Source organism: Lagenorhynchus albirostris, chromosome 2 (assembly GCF_949774975.1).
Source record: "Lagenorhynchus albirostris chromosome 2, mLagAlb1.1, whole genome shotgun sequence".
NCBI classification, from domain to species: domain Eukaryota; kingdom Metazoa; phylum Chordata; class Mammalia; order Artiodactyla; family Delphinidae; genus Lagenorhynchus; species Lagenorhynchus albirostris.
The window spans coordinates 165357650-165371330 of NC_083096.1; the positions used below are offsets into that span (position 1 = coordinate 165357650).

Genomic DNA, 13681 nt, shown 5'->3' on the forward strand with positions numbered 1-13681 from the left:
TTCGGCCGGGAGGAAGGTGGAGAAATCCCCAGAAAGGTAACCGCCCTCTCGCCCAGGCCCCCACGTCCGCCCCACGCACCGACGTCACCACGCCCTTCGGCGCCAAGCTGTGTCGTCGCCGTATGGGCGGGACTTCCTCTCCCGACCCTGCTGTTTCCGACGTCGTCCGGAAGTCGGGTGCTGGTCCCGTCAGTACCGGGCCATTTGGGCGCCTCACATCGCGCGGGTCCCTGCTCTTCCTCCTTAGGCGACCCCCGAGCATCACCGCCGGCCCCCGACGAAGTGCACGTCGGGGATCCCGTTGCCCTCGGCTCTCGTCTTCGGCTTGGCTCCCGCCCTGCTTCCCTGCCGAGCTTACCTGCTCCGCACGGGGCCGTGTGCCGGCTGCCCATGGCGGGGGCCGCTCCGACCACGGCCTTTGGGCAGGCGGTTATTGGCCCTCCGGGCTCGGGGAAGACCACGTACTGCCTGGGCATGAGTGAGTTCCTGCGCGCGCTGGGCCGGCGTGTGGCGGTGGTGAACCTGGACCCGGCCAATGAGGGGCTGCCGTACGAGTGCGCCGTGGACGTGGGCGAGCTGGTGGGGCTGGGCGACGTGATGGACGCGCTGCAGCTGGGGCCCAACGGCGGCCTGCTGTACTGCATGGAGTACCTGGAGGCCAACCTGGACTGGTTGCGTGCCAAGCTCGACCCCCTCCGCGGCCACTACTTCCTCTTCGACTGCCCTGGCCAGGTGGAGCTCTGCACGCACCACGGAGCCCTGCGCAGCATCTTCTCCCAGATGGCGCAGTGGGACCTCAGGGTGCGTCTGGGGACGGGCAGGCCCATTTTGCAGATGGAGGAACTGAGACAGGGAGGAGAACAGATGCCACACCCCCGTGTCCCACAGCGAGGTAGGGGCCGGGACGCTTTGGAGTAAAACAGATGTGAGTTTGAATCCTGGCTCTGCCACTGCCACTGACTCGCTGTGTGGTCCTGGGCAAGTCAGTTTATCTCTCTGAACCTCAGTTTTCTCATCTGTAAAATGGATGTGTCAGTACCCAATTTGGGATTATTGGGAGTATGGAAGTAGTTATGTGGAAAGTGGTATGGTAATTGTTGTTGTGACTTGTGGGCAAAAGAAAGTGAAAGAATAGAGTCAGGTGCAGTGTGAATTGAACCAGTTGCCCACTGGGAGGCTCAGTGCAAGGCATCTTGTAGGAAAAGATGCCCCACATCTCCTGGAATAAGGAAATGACTGTGGCTATTAGAATGAAACAGAAGCAGGAAAAAACTAATGGGAAGACTTTCCCTTTGCCCTCAGAAGTCCCAGTCTGATGGGGGAGACATAGGCCCTAATGTTCCCTGCCTCCCCAGGCCACTCTCACCCTGTCTCTTCCTTCCCTCCCAGCTGACTGCTGTCCACCTGGTGGATTCTCACTATTGCACAGACCCTGCCAAGTTCATTTCGGTACTGTGTACCTCCCTGGCCACCATGCTGCATGTGGAGCTGCCCCATGTCAATCTCCTCTCCAAGATGGACCTCATTGAACACTATGGGAAGCTGGGTAAGAGATCCTGTTCTGACAGGCAAAAAGTAGGGCAGCGGCTGGGGTGGAGTGAAGCAGAGATCTCAGCTGAAGGAAGCTGCTTTCAGGGACCATGCATGGCCTGATGATAGTAGCCACAGTCAGGTCTGACCCCTGCGTATTTATTTTGTGGCACTGTGTGCCAGTTACTGTTCTGGGTTTTGGGGACAAGAGAGCTACAGATGGTGATATGTATTATGAAGGAATTAGAAGAAAGTGATGGAATAGTGAGTGGTTGGGAGTGAGGGGAGTGAACAGTACCATCTGAGCTGAGACCAGAATAGTGAGAAGGAGCCAGCCAAGGCAGAACTGTTCCTAGGCAGAGGGACCAATAGGGGTCCCTATTTCCCTAATCCTTAAGGAAAGAGTTTTGTTTGTTTGTTTGTTGGTGGGTTGTTGTTGTTTTTTTTGCCATTTCAGCTGAACCACAATTTTTTTTTTTAATTATTTTTTTGGCTGCGTTGGGTCGTCTTTGTTGCGCACGGGCTTTCTCTAGTTGCGGCAAGCAGAGGGTATTCTTTGTTGCGGTGCGCGGGCTCCTCATTGCGGTGACTTCTGTTGTTGCAGAGCACAAGCTCTAGGCACGCGGGTTTCAGTAGTTGCAGCATGCGGGCTCAGTAGTTGTGGCTCGCGGCTCTAGAGCACAGGCTCAGTAGTTGTGGCGCACGGGCTTAGTTGCTCTGCGGCATGTGGGATCTTCCCGGACCAGGGATCGAACCCATGCCCCCTGCATTGGCAGGCGGATTCTTAACCACTGCGCCACCAGGGAAGTCCCGGGAAAGAGCTTTTTGTGTTCAAGGAAAAGGGGGTGGGGAGTGAAGGGAGCCCAGGGTAGCTGAGATAGTGCCCAGGGGAAGGGTGGTAGGAAACAAGGTCAGAGAGGTGGGCAGAGGCTAGAACCTGTACTGTTGAAACACAGAGGAAAGCCATTGATGAATATGAAGCAAGGGAACACCATGAACTAAAAAGGCCCTTCTGGCTACTTTGTGAATTGAAAGGGGCAAGAATGAAAACAGAGATCCTGTAGGAGGTGTTTGCAGCAGCCCAGGCAGTGGTAGTGGGAATGGAGAGAAGTAGATAGATTCAAAACTTACTCAAGAAATAGGATTTGCTGGTGGATTGGATGTGGAGACAGAGGAATTAAGGATGACTCTCAGGTTTCTGACTGAACCAGTGGACAGATAAAGGTGCCATTTGTCAAGGTGGGAAAGACTGAGAGAGAAGTAGGCTGGCATGAGGCAGGGACGTTGCCTAGGGGTCTATGGCCAACATTTTTTTTCCTGCAAAATTAGTGCCCTGCTGACTGGGGCATTAGTTCCCTAAATAGCATCTTCAGCCACAAAGGAACCTAGAGAAGAATAGCTGAAATGACCAGCAGTGAGCAGGAAGGGAGGTTGTAGGGAGAGTGAAGTGTCAGGGCCTTGTCCAGGGAGGGTGACTGGCTGCCAGTTGGGACATGGAAGGATGGGGATAAAAAAACCCCATTTTATCTATGTCCAGATTTGTGTCTTCCCAAGCCTGTCTCCCCCTTCACAGCCTGCAGCCCAGATGGCTACATGCTGGTTCTCTACATTTCTAGCTCTGACTCTTGCCAGTCATCCTCACAAGAGACTGAGGTACAAACCAGATCAGGCAATTGAGGCCCAGAGACATTACATGAATAGCCCAAGGTCAGTCACTCAGCTAGCCTTTTAACTGAGATAAAATTTAAACCAAGTGTACCTGGCTGCAGTTTTTGCATTCTCAGTGAGAAACGTACCTGTCAGGCAATCCAAGAAGTTTGTTGGAATGCCCAGCACTTTCTTCCTTGCAGGCACAGGGGTGTCAGTTTCTTATTAGAGCTGATAAGAACACAGGAAGCAGAGCTCAGGGAGTGAGTCAGTCGATCCCAATAGCCTGATTCCCTCGGCTCACTTTGGAACAGACCTACTGAGTAGCCCAGCTGCTTGAGTCTTCCAGGCAGAAGTGGACAGTGCAGAGAGGCCCACTTTCCTTCTCTTAGTGCAAAGTTTGTATTCATAGAACTGAGTCAGGGACCTCTGAGTCATCTAGTCCAATCTTCTCATTTTACACTAAGAAGGAACTGACCTGGAAAGGGAAAGTGATTTTCCCAAGAGGCCATCCTGCTAGATAGAGTGCTAGATAGTGTGCCAGGTCCTGGGAGCTCTGCCTGGCTATGAGCTTTTTGAGGCAGGGACCAAGCACTATTATTGGTACATGTTCTACCTTACTACCACTGATCAAGCACTTCTCTGAACCAGACACTGGGGTTTATAGCACTTAATCCTCACAGTAGCCCCATGAGGTGGGTAACTGCCCATAGAGCTAGTAAATGGCAGAGCCAACAAGTGAAATCAAGTATTTTCTTCTTAGTAAGTTCATTTCACTGCCTCAGCAAATGTTTGTTGAATGAATGAATGAATGAGTGAGTGAGTGAGTGAATGAAGGCAAAGGAAGAAGGAAAAAAATATGGTCCCTGTCCTCAAGTCTTTAGCCTGATGCCAGTTGCTCCTGAACACCAGTTTCTCTTCTTTTTATTTTCTTTTTAATTAAAGTGTAGTTGATATACAATGTTGTATTAAGTTCTGCTGTACAGCAAAGTGGCTCAGTTATACATATATATACATTCTTTTTTTATATTCTTTTCCATTATGGTTTATCATAGGATATTGACTGTCGTTCCCTGTACTAACCAGTTTCTCTTCTTAGCCTTCAACCTGGACTACTACACAGAGGTCCTGGACCTCTCCTACCTGCTTGACCACCTGGCTTCTGATCCTTTCTTCCGCCACTACCGTCAGCTCAATGAGAAACTGGTGCAGCTCATCGAAGACTACAGCCTGGTCTCCTTCATCCCTCTCAACATCCAGGTACAAACACACCTCATTTTATTGTACTTTGCTTTATTGTGCTTCACAGATACTGCTTTGTTTTTTTGTTTTTTTTTTTACCAGTTATAGGCTTGTGGCAACCCTGCATTGAACCAAGTACATGTTCCAACAGCATTTGCTCACTTTATGTCTCTATGTTACATTTTGATAATTTTCACAATATTTCAAACTTCTTCATTATTATTATATTTGTAATGATGATCTATGATCAGTGATCTTTGATGTTACTAGTATAATTGTCTGGGGCACCATCAACTGCACCCATATAAGACGGCGAACTTGGGAATTCCCTGACGGTCCAGTGGGTAGGACTCTGTGCTTTCACTGCTGAGGGCACAGGTTTTTTTTCTTTTTTTTGAGGACACAGGTTTGATTCCTGGTTAGGGAACTAAGATCCCGAAAGCCACATGGCGTGGCCGAAAAAAAAAGAAGGTGAACTTAATCCACAAATGTGTGTGTTTTGACTGCTCCACTGACTGGCTCTTCCCCCATCTCTCCCTCTCCACCAGCCTCCTTATTCCCTAACACTCCCTAAAACACAACAATGTGGAAATTAGACCAATTAACCCTACAACGGACTCTAAGTGTTCATGTGAAAGGAAGAGCTTCACATCTCTCACTTTTTTTTTTTTTTTTTTTGGCCATGCAGCATTTTAGTTCCCCAACCAGGGGTCGAACCCATGCCCCATGCAGTGGAAGCACAGAGTCTTAACCACTGGACCGCCAGGGAAGTCCCATGCCTCTCACTTTAAAAGCTAGAAATGATTAAGCTTAGTGAGGAAGGCATGTTGAAAAGCCAAGATAGGCCAAAAGCTAGGCCTCTTGTGCCAAACAGTTAACGAAGGTGTGAATGCAAAGGAAGAGTTCTTGAAGGAAATGAAAAGTGCTACTCCAGTGAACACAGGAATGATAAGAAAGCAAAACAGCCTTATTGCTGATATGGAGAAAGTTTTAGTGGTCTGGATACATCAAACCAGCCACAGCATTTCCTTAAGCCAAAGCCTAATTCAGAGCAAGGCCATAACTCTCTTCAGTTCTATGAAGGCTGAAAGACATGAGGAAGCTGCAGAAGAAAAGTTTGAAGCTAGCAGAGGTTGGTTCATGAGGTTTAAGAAAAGAAGCCATCCCCATAGCATAAAAGTGCAAGGTGAAGCAGCAAGTGCTGGTGTAGAAGCTGCAGCAAATTATCCAGAAGATCTAGCTAAGATCATTAATGAAGGTGGCTACACTGGGAACTCCCTGGCGGTCCAGTGGTTAGGACTCTGCGCTCACTGCTGAGGGCCTGGGGTTCAATCCCTGGTTGGGGCACTAAGATCCCACAAGTGGCCGGTGTGGCCAAAAAAAAAGGTGGCTATACTAAACAACAGATTCTCAATGTAGACAAAACAGCCTTATACTGGAAAAAGATGCCGTCTAGGACTTTCATAGCTAGAGAGAAGTCAGTGCCTGGCTTCAAGGCTTCAAAGGATAGGCTGACTCTCTTTTTAGGGGCTAATGCATCTGGTGACTTTAAGTTGAAGCCAGTGCTCATTTATGATTCCGAAAATCCTAGGGCCCTTAAGAATTCTGTGAAATTTACTCTGCCTGTGCTCTATAAATGGAACAACAAAGCCTGGATGACAGTACATCTGTTTACAACATAGTTTACTAAATATTTTAAGCCCACTATTGAGACCTGCTGCTCAGAAAAAAAGATTCTTTTCAAAATATTACTGCTCATTGACAATGCGCCTGGTCATCTAAGAGCTGTGATAGAGATGTTGTTTTCATGCCTGCTAACACAACACCCATTCTGCAGCCCATGGATCAAGGAGTCATTTTGGCTTTCAAGTCTTAGTATTTAAGAAATACATTTTTTAAGGCTGTAGCTGCCATAGATAGTGATTCCTCTCATGGATCTGGGTGAAGTAAATTGAAAACCTTCTGGAAAGGATTCACCATTCTAGATGCCATTAAGAACATTCGTGATTCTTGGGAAGCGGTCAAAATATCAGTATTAACAGGAGTTTGGAAGAAGTTGCGTCCAACCCTCGTGGATGACTTCGAGGACTTCAAGACTTCAGTGGAGGAAATAACTGCAGATGTGGTGGAAATAGCAAGAGAACTAGAATTAGAAGTGAAGCCTAAAGACACTGAATTGCTGCAGTCTCATAATACAACTTTTTGGATAAGGAGTTGCTTCTTATGAATGAGCAAAGAAAGTGGTTTCTTGAGATGGAATCTACTCCTGGTGAAGATGCTGTGAAGGATGTTGAAATGGCAGCAAAGGATTTAGAATATTATGTAAACTTAGTTGATATAGTAGCAGCAGGATTTGAGAGGATTGACTCCAATTTTGAAAGAAGTTCTACTGTGGGTAAACTGCTATCAAACAGCATCGCATGCTACAGAGACATCGTTTGTGAAAGGAAGAGTCAGTTGATGCAGCAAACTTCATTGTTGTCTTATTTTAAGACATTACCACAGCAACACCACCCTGATCAGTCAGCAGCTATCACCACGGAGGCAAGACCCTCAACCAGCGAAAAGATTACGACTCACCGAAGGCTCAGATGATAGTCAGCATTTTTTAGCAATAAAATCCTTTTTTTTGCACGCGGGCTTTCTCTGGCTGTGGCAAGCGGGAGGTACTCTTCGTTGCGGTGCGCGGGATTCTCACTGCAGTGGCTTCTCTTGTTGCGGAGCATGGGCTCTAGGCGCCCCGGCTCAGTAGTTGTGGCTCACAAGCTCAGTAGTTGTGGTTCGCGGGCTCTAGAGCTCAGGCTCAGTAGTTGTGGCACAGGGGCTTAGTTGCTCCACAGCATGTGGGATCTTGCTGGACCAGGGCTCGAACCCATGTCCCCTGCATTGGCAGGTGGATTCTTAACCACTGCGCCACCAGGGAAGTCCCAGCAATAAAGTACTTTTAAATTAAGGTACGTACATTGTTTTTTTGGGCATAATGCTATTGACTATATGCTTAATAGACTACAGTATAGTGTAAACATGACTTTTATATGCACTGGGAAACCAAAAAATCCGTGTGACTCACTTTATCATGAAATGTGCTTTACCTTGGTGCTCTGGAACCCAACCCACAGTATCTCCGAGGTGTGCCTGTACTGGGCACTAAGAGGCCTCGTCCCTTGGCTATTGGCTCTGCAGTGCCTGGGAGCACACCAGGCTACGTGTCCAGGAGGCTTTGAGGCCTCAAACAATGGTCTTTGTCCTGGGTCCAACAATCATTCAGTCTCCTTGGTTTCGAGACCAGTGGTGGGCAGGATTCCAGTAAAGAGGGTAGACCAAATTTTGGCCCTATCTGTTCTGTTTTTTTTGTTTTTTAATTTATTTATTTTTGGCTGTGTTGGCTCTTCGCTGCTGCGCACGGGCATTCTTTAGTTGCGGGCTACTCTTCGTTGTGGAGCACGAGCTCTACGCATGTGGGATTCAGTAGTTGTGGCACACGGCCTTCAGTAGTTGTGGCTCACGGGCTCTAGAGCGCAGGCTCAGTAGTTGTGGCGCACGGGCTTAGTTGCTCCGCGGCATGTGGGATCTTCCCGGACCAGGGATTGAACCCGTGTCCCCTGCATTGGCAGGCAGATTCTTAACCACTGTGCCACCAGGGAAACCCCCCTGTTCTGTTTTGCTGGGTTCTCTCTACACATGTTCCCTCCTCGGTGTGAAAAAGGATGAGTTCAGAAAGTCATTAGCAAGGGACTTGACCAAGGCCAGGGACAAGTCTTTCAGCCTCCTTCAAGATGGGCAACTGCCTGTTGACTTTGCAAAGTAGTACCCAACCCTTGTGCCTCTCACCTTGCACCCTGCAAAGGTAACCTGGGAGACAAAGGTGCGTGTTAGATTCCTTTCTGCTGGGGGTGAACTTAAGGGAACTTGTCTCTTCTCTGTTTAATGCCACACTTTTCTCCACTAAAACGAGGAGGTGAAACCTATAATATTAATCATACAGTTACACTTATTGAAGACTTTCTGTGCTAGGCATTGTGCTGAGGACTGTACATGCATTATTTTGATCTCTCTTTCCCATGATGTGATGTAGGGACCATTCTTACCACTTTTATGTGGACGAACAAATAAGTTACATGCATATTTATCGGGTGCCTACTGTTAGATAGGTTCTGTGCCAGCCACTGGGGATGCCTGGACAAACAAGTTCCCGGCCTCAAGGGGTGCACAGTCAAGTAGGAGAGGCAGATGAGTTAATAACTTGCTAATAGTAAGATGGTAAGGATCATAGCTACAGTGGGGATAAACCCAGGGGACTGCGGGTGTGCGTAGAGGTGCTTATCTGTTCTAATTTGGGTGGGTTGGTAGTCAGGAAAGATGAGGTGTAGCCGGGCCTCTGGGCACATGTAGAAGTACTCCAGGCCAAGGGAGCTGCATGGACAGAGGCTTCATGAGGCAAGATCAAGGGGGGTGTTTGGAGACTGCAGTCGGTTTGGTACAACCTCAATTCCACATACCCCTATTTCACTCAGAGCTGTTTCTCTCCTCCCTGCCCAGGACAAGGAGAGTATCCAGCGGGTCCTGCAGGCTGTGGATAAAGCCAATGGCTACTGCTTCGGGGTCCAGGAGCAGCGGAGCCTGGAGGCTGTGATGTCTGCCGCAGTGGGAGCTGACTTCCACTTCTCCTCGTATCCTTGCTCGCTAGCCTCCGCCACAGCCAAGAGCGGGAGGCCAGGGGCTCAGGAATGGCCATGCCTGCCCTTGCAGATGACTGATTTCGTGTTGACCAGTGGGCTCCCTGGTAACTGGTCCCTTGGAAGGCTTCAGGGTTGTTTGTACCTGAGGACAAGGGAGGCTGTTGATCAGAAGGAGCAACAAATACAGAGGCCCAGCTATGAGAGAGCACTGGTCACTTCGGAGAGATGCAAGGGATTCGGTTCGCCTGGTGTCTTGAGTGTGAAGGGGAAAGGGAGATGCAGTGGGAAGGGGAGGTAGGCGATGGAGGAGTGTGGACTTTGGCCGTGGGTGGCCAGTGGGAACCAGCATACTATTGTTGAGCGGAGCGTGACGCAATCAGATGTACATTCTTGAAAAGCACCTCCAAGTGTGGAAAATGCATTTAAGGGATGTGATTGGGAGCAGGAGAGTCTTTACAGTCTCCAGGTGAGATGGGATGCAGCATTAGTAGTGACAATAGCAAAAAGGGTGTGGACTGGAAAAATGTGGAGACAGATAGCTAGAGCTCATGACCAGGTGGTTATGGGATAGAAGGAGGTGGAGCAGAAGTTAGACTCCCAGGTTTCTGGTTTAGTCAGTGGTAGGGGGTGGTTGTAGTCACTGAGGCAAGAAAAGGAAGAGGAGAGGGCAGGTTTGTCACGTGGGTGGCAGGGATGGGAACTGGCAGCTGTGCTGTGTTTGAGGGGGCCATGGGATGTATTGGAACCTCAGTCTCCCTGGTTGTAGAATCTCAAGTTCTGACGCTGGAGTCCTCTAGTATAAGAGCCATGGTGGCCAACCTAGCCATAGTCAGACCCCAGACCCAGGCCTCAGGTCGGCCAGCCTCACACAGCTCCATGGGCAGTGTCGTGGTCTTTTCCTGTGTGACTCTGATTGATGTCCTTCCTGCCCCACTTTCCTGCTATTCCAGAGAGAGCTAGAAGGCACCCTATAGCCCAAGCAGAAAGTTGTTGTTTTCTTTGAGCTTCCTGAGTTCCCTCCGCTAGCTGAAGCGGAGAAGTCATTTGCTGAGCGCCTGCCATGTGCCAGTTGCCATGCTGGCGCCTTATATTCGTTGTCTCATTTGACAGAGTTCCTCACAGCTCTGTATTACAGATGAGAAAAACAAGTGGCAAAATCAGGGTTTAACCCCACAGCCTGGCTCCAGAGCACGTGCCACAACACAGAGCTGGAGGGTTAGTGCTCTCTGCTTCTCTGCAGTGTGGGCAAGAGGCAAATAGAGGAGCATTTGGGCCTGGTTACTTGGAGGGACTTCTCAGACCCAATTGTTCCCTGTTGCCTGAAGCTCTAATTATGAGGAAGGGAGTGGGATGGGAGGAACCTCCAGACGCAGCTAGAGGGCACACATCACAGAGGTCAGATCCTACCCAGACCAGTTCTCCATCCTTGCCTATGCTATCAGCCTTGACGAGCCCTCCATCAGCACCCTGGGCCTGCAGGAGAAGTACCTGGCGCCCTCAGAGCAGTCAGTGGAGCAGGAGGCCATGCAGCTATAGCAACAAGCTGAGCTCTGGAGAACAAGACACACGACCCAGCGCTGGGGAGAGTGGCAGCTCCCAGTGAGCAGCGGACAGCTCAGTGGCCTGCAGATCCAAGGGCAGCCCTCCCAGCCAGAGCTGGGAGACTGGCGAGGGCATACTCAGCCTTGCAGAGGACTTCTGGCCAAAAGCCACACATGTAGCCAAGCAGAGCACCAATCACAGCCTCATGAACTCTGGGCGCCGCCACCAGGGATTCAGCACTGGTCCCACTCGGGCTGTGACGGAATGTGCTACAATACAAGAGTTTATCTTCTACTTTTTGTGGCTTCCAAACTTTCTTCAATCATCCAGGCCGAGTGAGTTGGGAATATGGGAATGTCCCCTTTCCTCAGAAGAGTCCTACTTCTTCATACTACAGGGCAGTGTTTCCCCCAAAGCACGGGATCATACTAGAGGGTTGACTCTCAGTCCTCAGTTATGCTCTTTGGTTAATCTTCAGTTTTAACAGTGAACCTCAAACTTGAGGTCTCACAGACAACACTCCTAGCAGATCTTGTAACGTTTTATTTTCATTGTCTTTATGTCATGGTTTTATTGTTTTTTGAAGTTGTTAACTAGTTTTCCATTTATATTAGTGATTAAAAGTTGACTTTAAAATGAAATTATTTATACAAAATGAGTTGCTTAAAGGAAAATATCAGTATATAATCGTATCATGAGGGCTGTGGGAAAAGTCAAGCCGGCTTGAAGTTGGAAATACTGGTGTTTGCTTCCTTTGCTCTTCTTGCAACTGGTTGGATGCAATTCACATTTTCAACCAGTAGGTAGCATCCCAGGCTTATTTTTTAATTTTAATTTTTTTTTTTTTTCCGGCTGTAGCCTGGAGGCAGAAGGGGATAGATGGCTGTCGTGCCAGTAGTCTGATTTGCAGACACTCAGTGCTGTTAAAACATGGGAAGGGCTTAGCATTTCACAAAGAGCTTCCACACACACAGTCCTCATGTGGCTTTCACAGCAGCTCCTAGGGACATAGACAAGATGGGGAATAGTACTAAGCCCCACTTTACTGTGAGGAAACAGAAAGATGAGGAGTTTGAACTTCAGTCAGCCTGTCTCTCTCATAGCTCACTTTGCTGAATACTTAATGGTGAAAAGTCAGGGCCCTCCTCCCACAGGGTTTATAACCAATCAGGAGAAAGAATTTAGACACCTGTAGGGTATTAACTGAATCATAAATCAGGGGGAAGATAGATGACTGGTGGTTCGGACAGTTGGAGAATTCAATTTAGGAAAACTGTTCTGAAGCAGCATTGAGATGGGGGTGACCGGGCTTTGCTTCTCACATTTGGTCACCAGAGCAGAAGGCAGAAGAGTTAGGGGCTGTGAGGAGGCCCCTCGGGCTGGAACAGTGTGAAAGCAGCCGACCCCCACTCCCACGCCTGGCGGGACAGAGGATGATAACTGGGTGCTCCTTCCCCCGACTCTCATCTAAGGAGTTCAAAGCACCTCATCCCTATTGACACTGTACACGGTGGGGAGTGTCAACAGTGCAAGCCAGGGAAACTGAGGCCAGGAGGCACTGCCTGGGGCTGGCTGTGAGTCACCTATGGGGCCTGGAGCCCAGGAATAATGACACCCAGGCTGCTGGACAGATCCCTCATCAGTTAGAGCATGAGGGTGGGTGCTGTGTTTTTGAAAGTAATACCAGTAGCTGTGGTCATGGGTTTTGATGCTTACCCCATCCTGGAGGCCCCAGCTATCACCAAAGCACACCAGCTGGAAGGAAGCATCATTTAGAACTTTATGGCCTCATATGCAAGCACCCTGAGCATTTATTCTCTGCAGTCATCAAGTGAAGAAGGATGGACAAATTCCAAACTTTATTTTCAGGCCTTGGTGTGACAACAAGGGTGTTTTCTCCTCTAGTAAATGGAGCTCTGTCCACTTCCCACTGATAGCAACGTGATTTTCTATCCCCCCTGTCATGATTGGGAGGGGATAGCACAGTGCAGAAAAGCAGAGGTGTCTGGGTTCCAGGTGAGGTCTGTTCAGCATGAAGTGTGTAGGGTAAGAGAAAGACCATCCTCGATTTGTCAGCATATGACGACTGTCCTTAAGATTTCTTTTTTTCCTGATAGAAAAGTGAAAAGCTTGGAAAATGAAAATAAGTCACCCATGATCCCACCAGAGATAAATAATTTTTAAATATTTATAATAAATTTTCTATTCAAATGTATATTTTGTGTTTTTTATTTCAAGTCTTATTTTTCTATGCATTCAGAGGGATAGCTATAGCATTTATATACGTGGGATATATTGTTAATGCTTTGTAACCTGCTTTTTTCAGTTAACGTTATTTCATGTAACTAAAACTCTAAGGACCTTTTTAGTGTCTCCATGATAATATTCTGGAGTATGGCTATAACATTGTTTATCCAGACTCCCATGCTTAGCCTTTAAATTGTTAGCAATTTTTTTGCTATTGTAAATAGTGCTGTGATTAACATCTTTGTCTGACTCTCTGACTTTTTTTTTTTAACATCTTTATTGGAGTATAATTGCTTTACAGTGGTGCGTTAAGTTTCTGCTTTATAACAAAGTGAATCAGTTATACATATACATATGTTCCCATATCTTCTCCCTCTTGCGTCTCCCTCCCACCCTCCCTATCCCACCCCTCTAGGTGGTCACAAAGCACCGAGCTCACCTCCCTGTGCTATGCGGCTGCTTCCCCCTAGCTATCTATTTTACGTTTGGTCGTGTATATATGTTCATGCCACTCTGACTCTCTGACTTTTAACTTATGATAAAGTCCTAGAAATAAAATAGCTGATGTTTTCTAGGTTCTGGATTCATATTGCCAAAATGCCTCCCAGAAAAGTGCCACTTTACAACTCACAGGCACTGTCTGGAAGTGCTCTTCTCACCCCCGACCTCACTTGGCAATCGTGAACTTCCGGAGGGAGGAAACCATCCCTGAATGCTTTCCAAGGGACCTTCTTGGTCTGCTCTGCTAACCACTGACACTGGGCTATACTATGCATATCTTGGCTCTGAATTGG

The 13681-nt window shown here is 48.3% G+C and overlaps 1 protein-coding gene across 1 annotated transcript; it reads left to right on the forward strand.

Annotated features, from left to right (window-relative positions):
* The first annotated feature begins 76 nt into the window (after window positions 1–76).
* Window positions 77–11281, forward strand: GPN2 (GPN-loop GTPase 2). Its single transcript, XM_060140945.1, has 5 exons — window positions 77–801; window positions 1390–1546; window positions 4277–4437; window positions 8959–9089; window positions 10562–11281. The coding sequence occupies exons 1-5, from the start codon at window positions 391–393 to the stop codon at window positions 10632–10634; spliced, it is 933 nt and encodes a 310-aa protein (XP_059996928.1). The 5' UTR covers window positions 77–390; the 3' UTR covers window positions 10635–11281.
* The last annotated feature ends 2400 nt before the right edge of the window (window positions 11282–13681 follow it).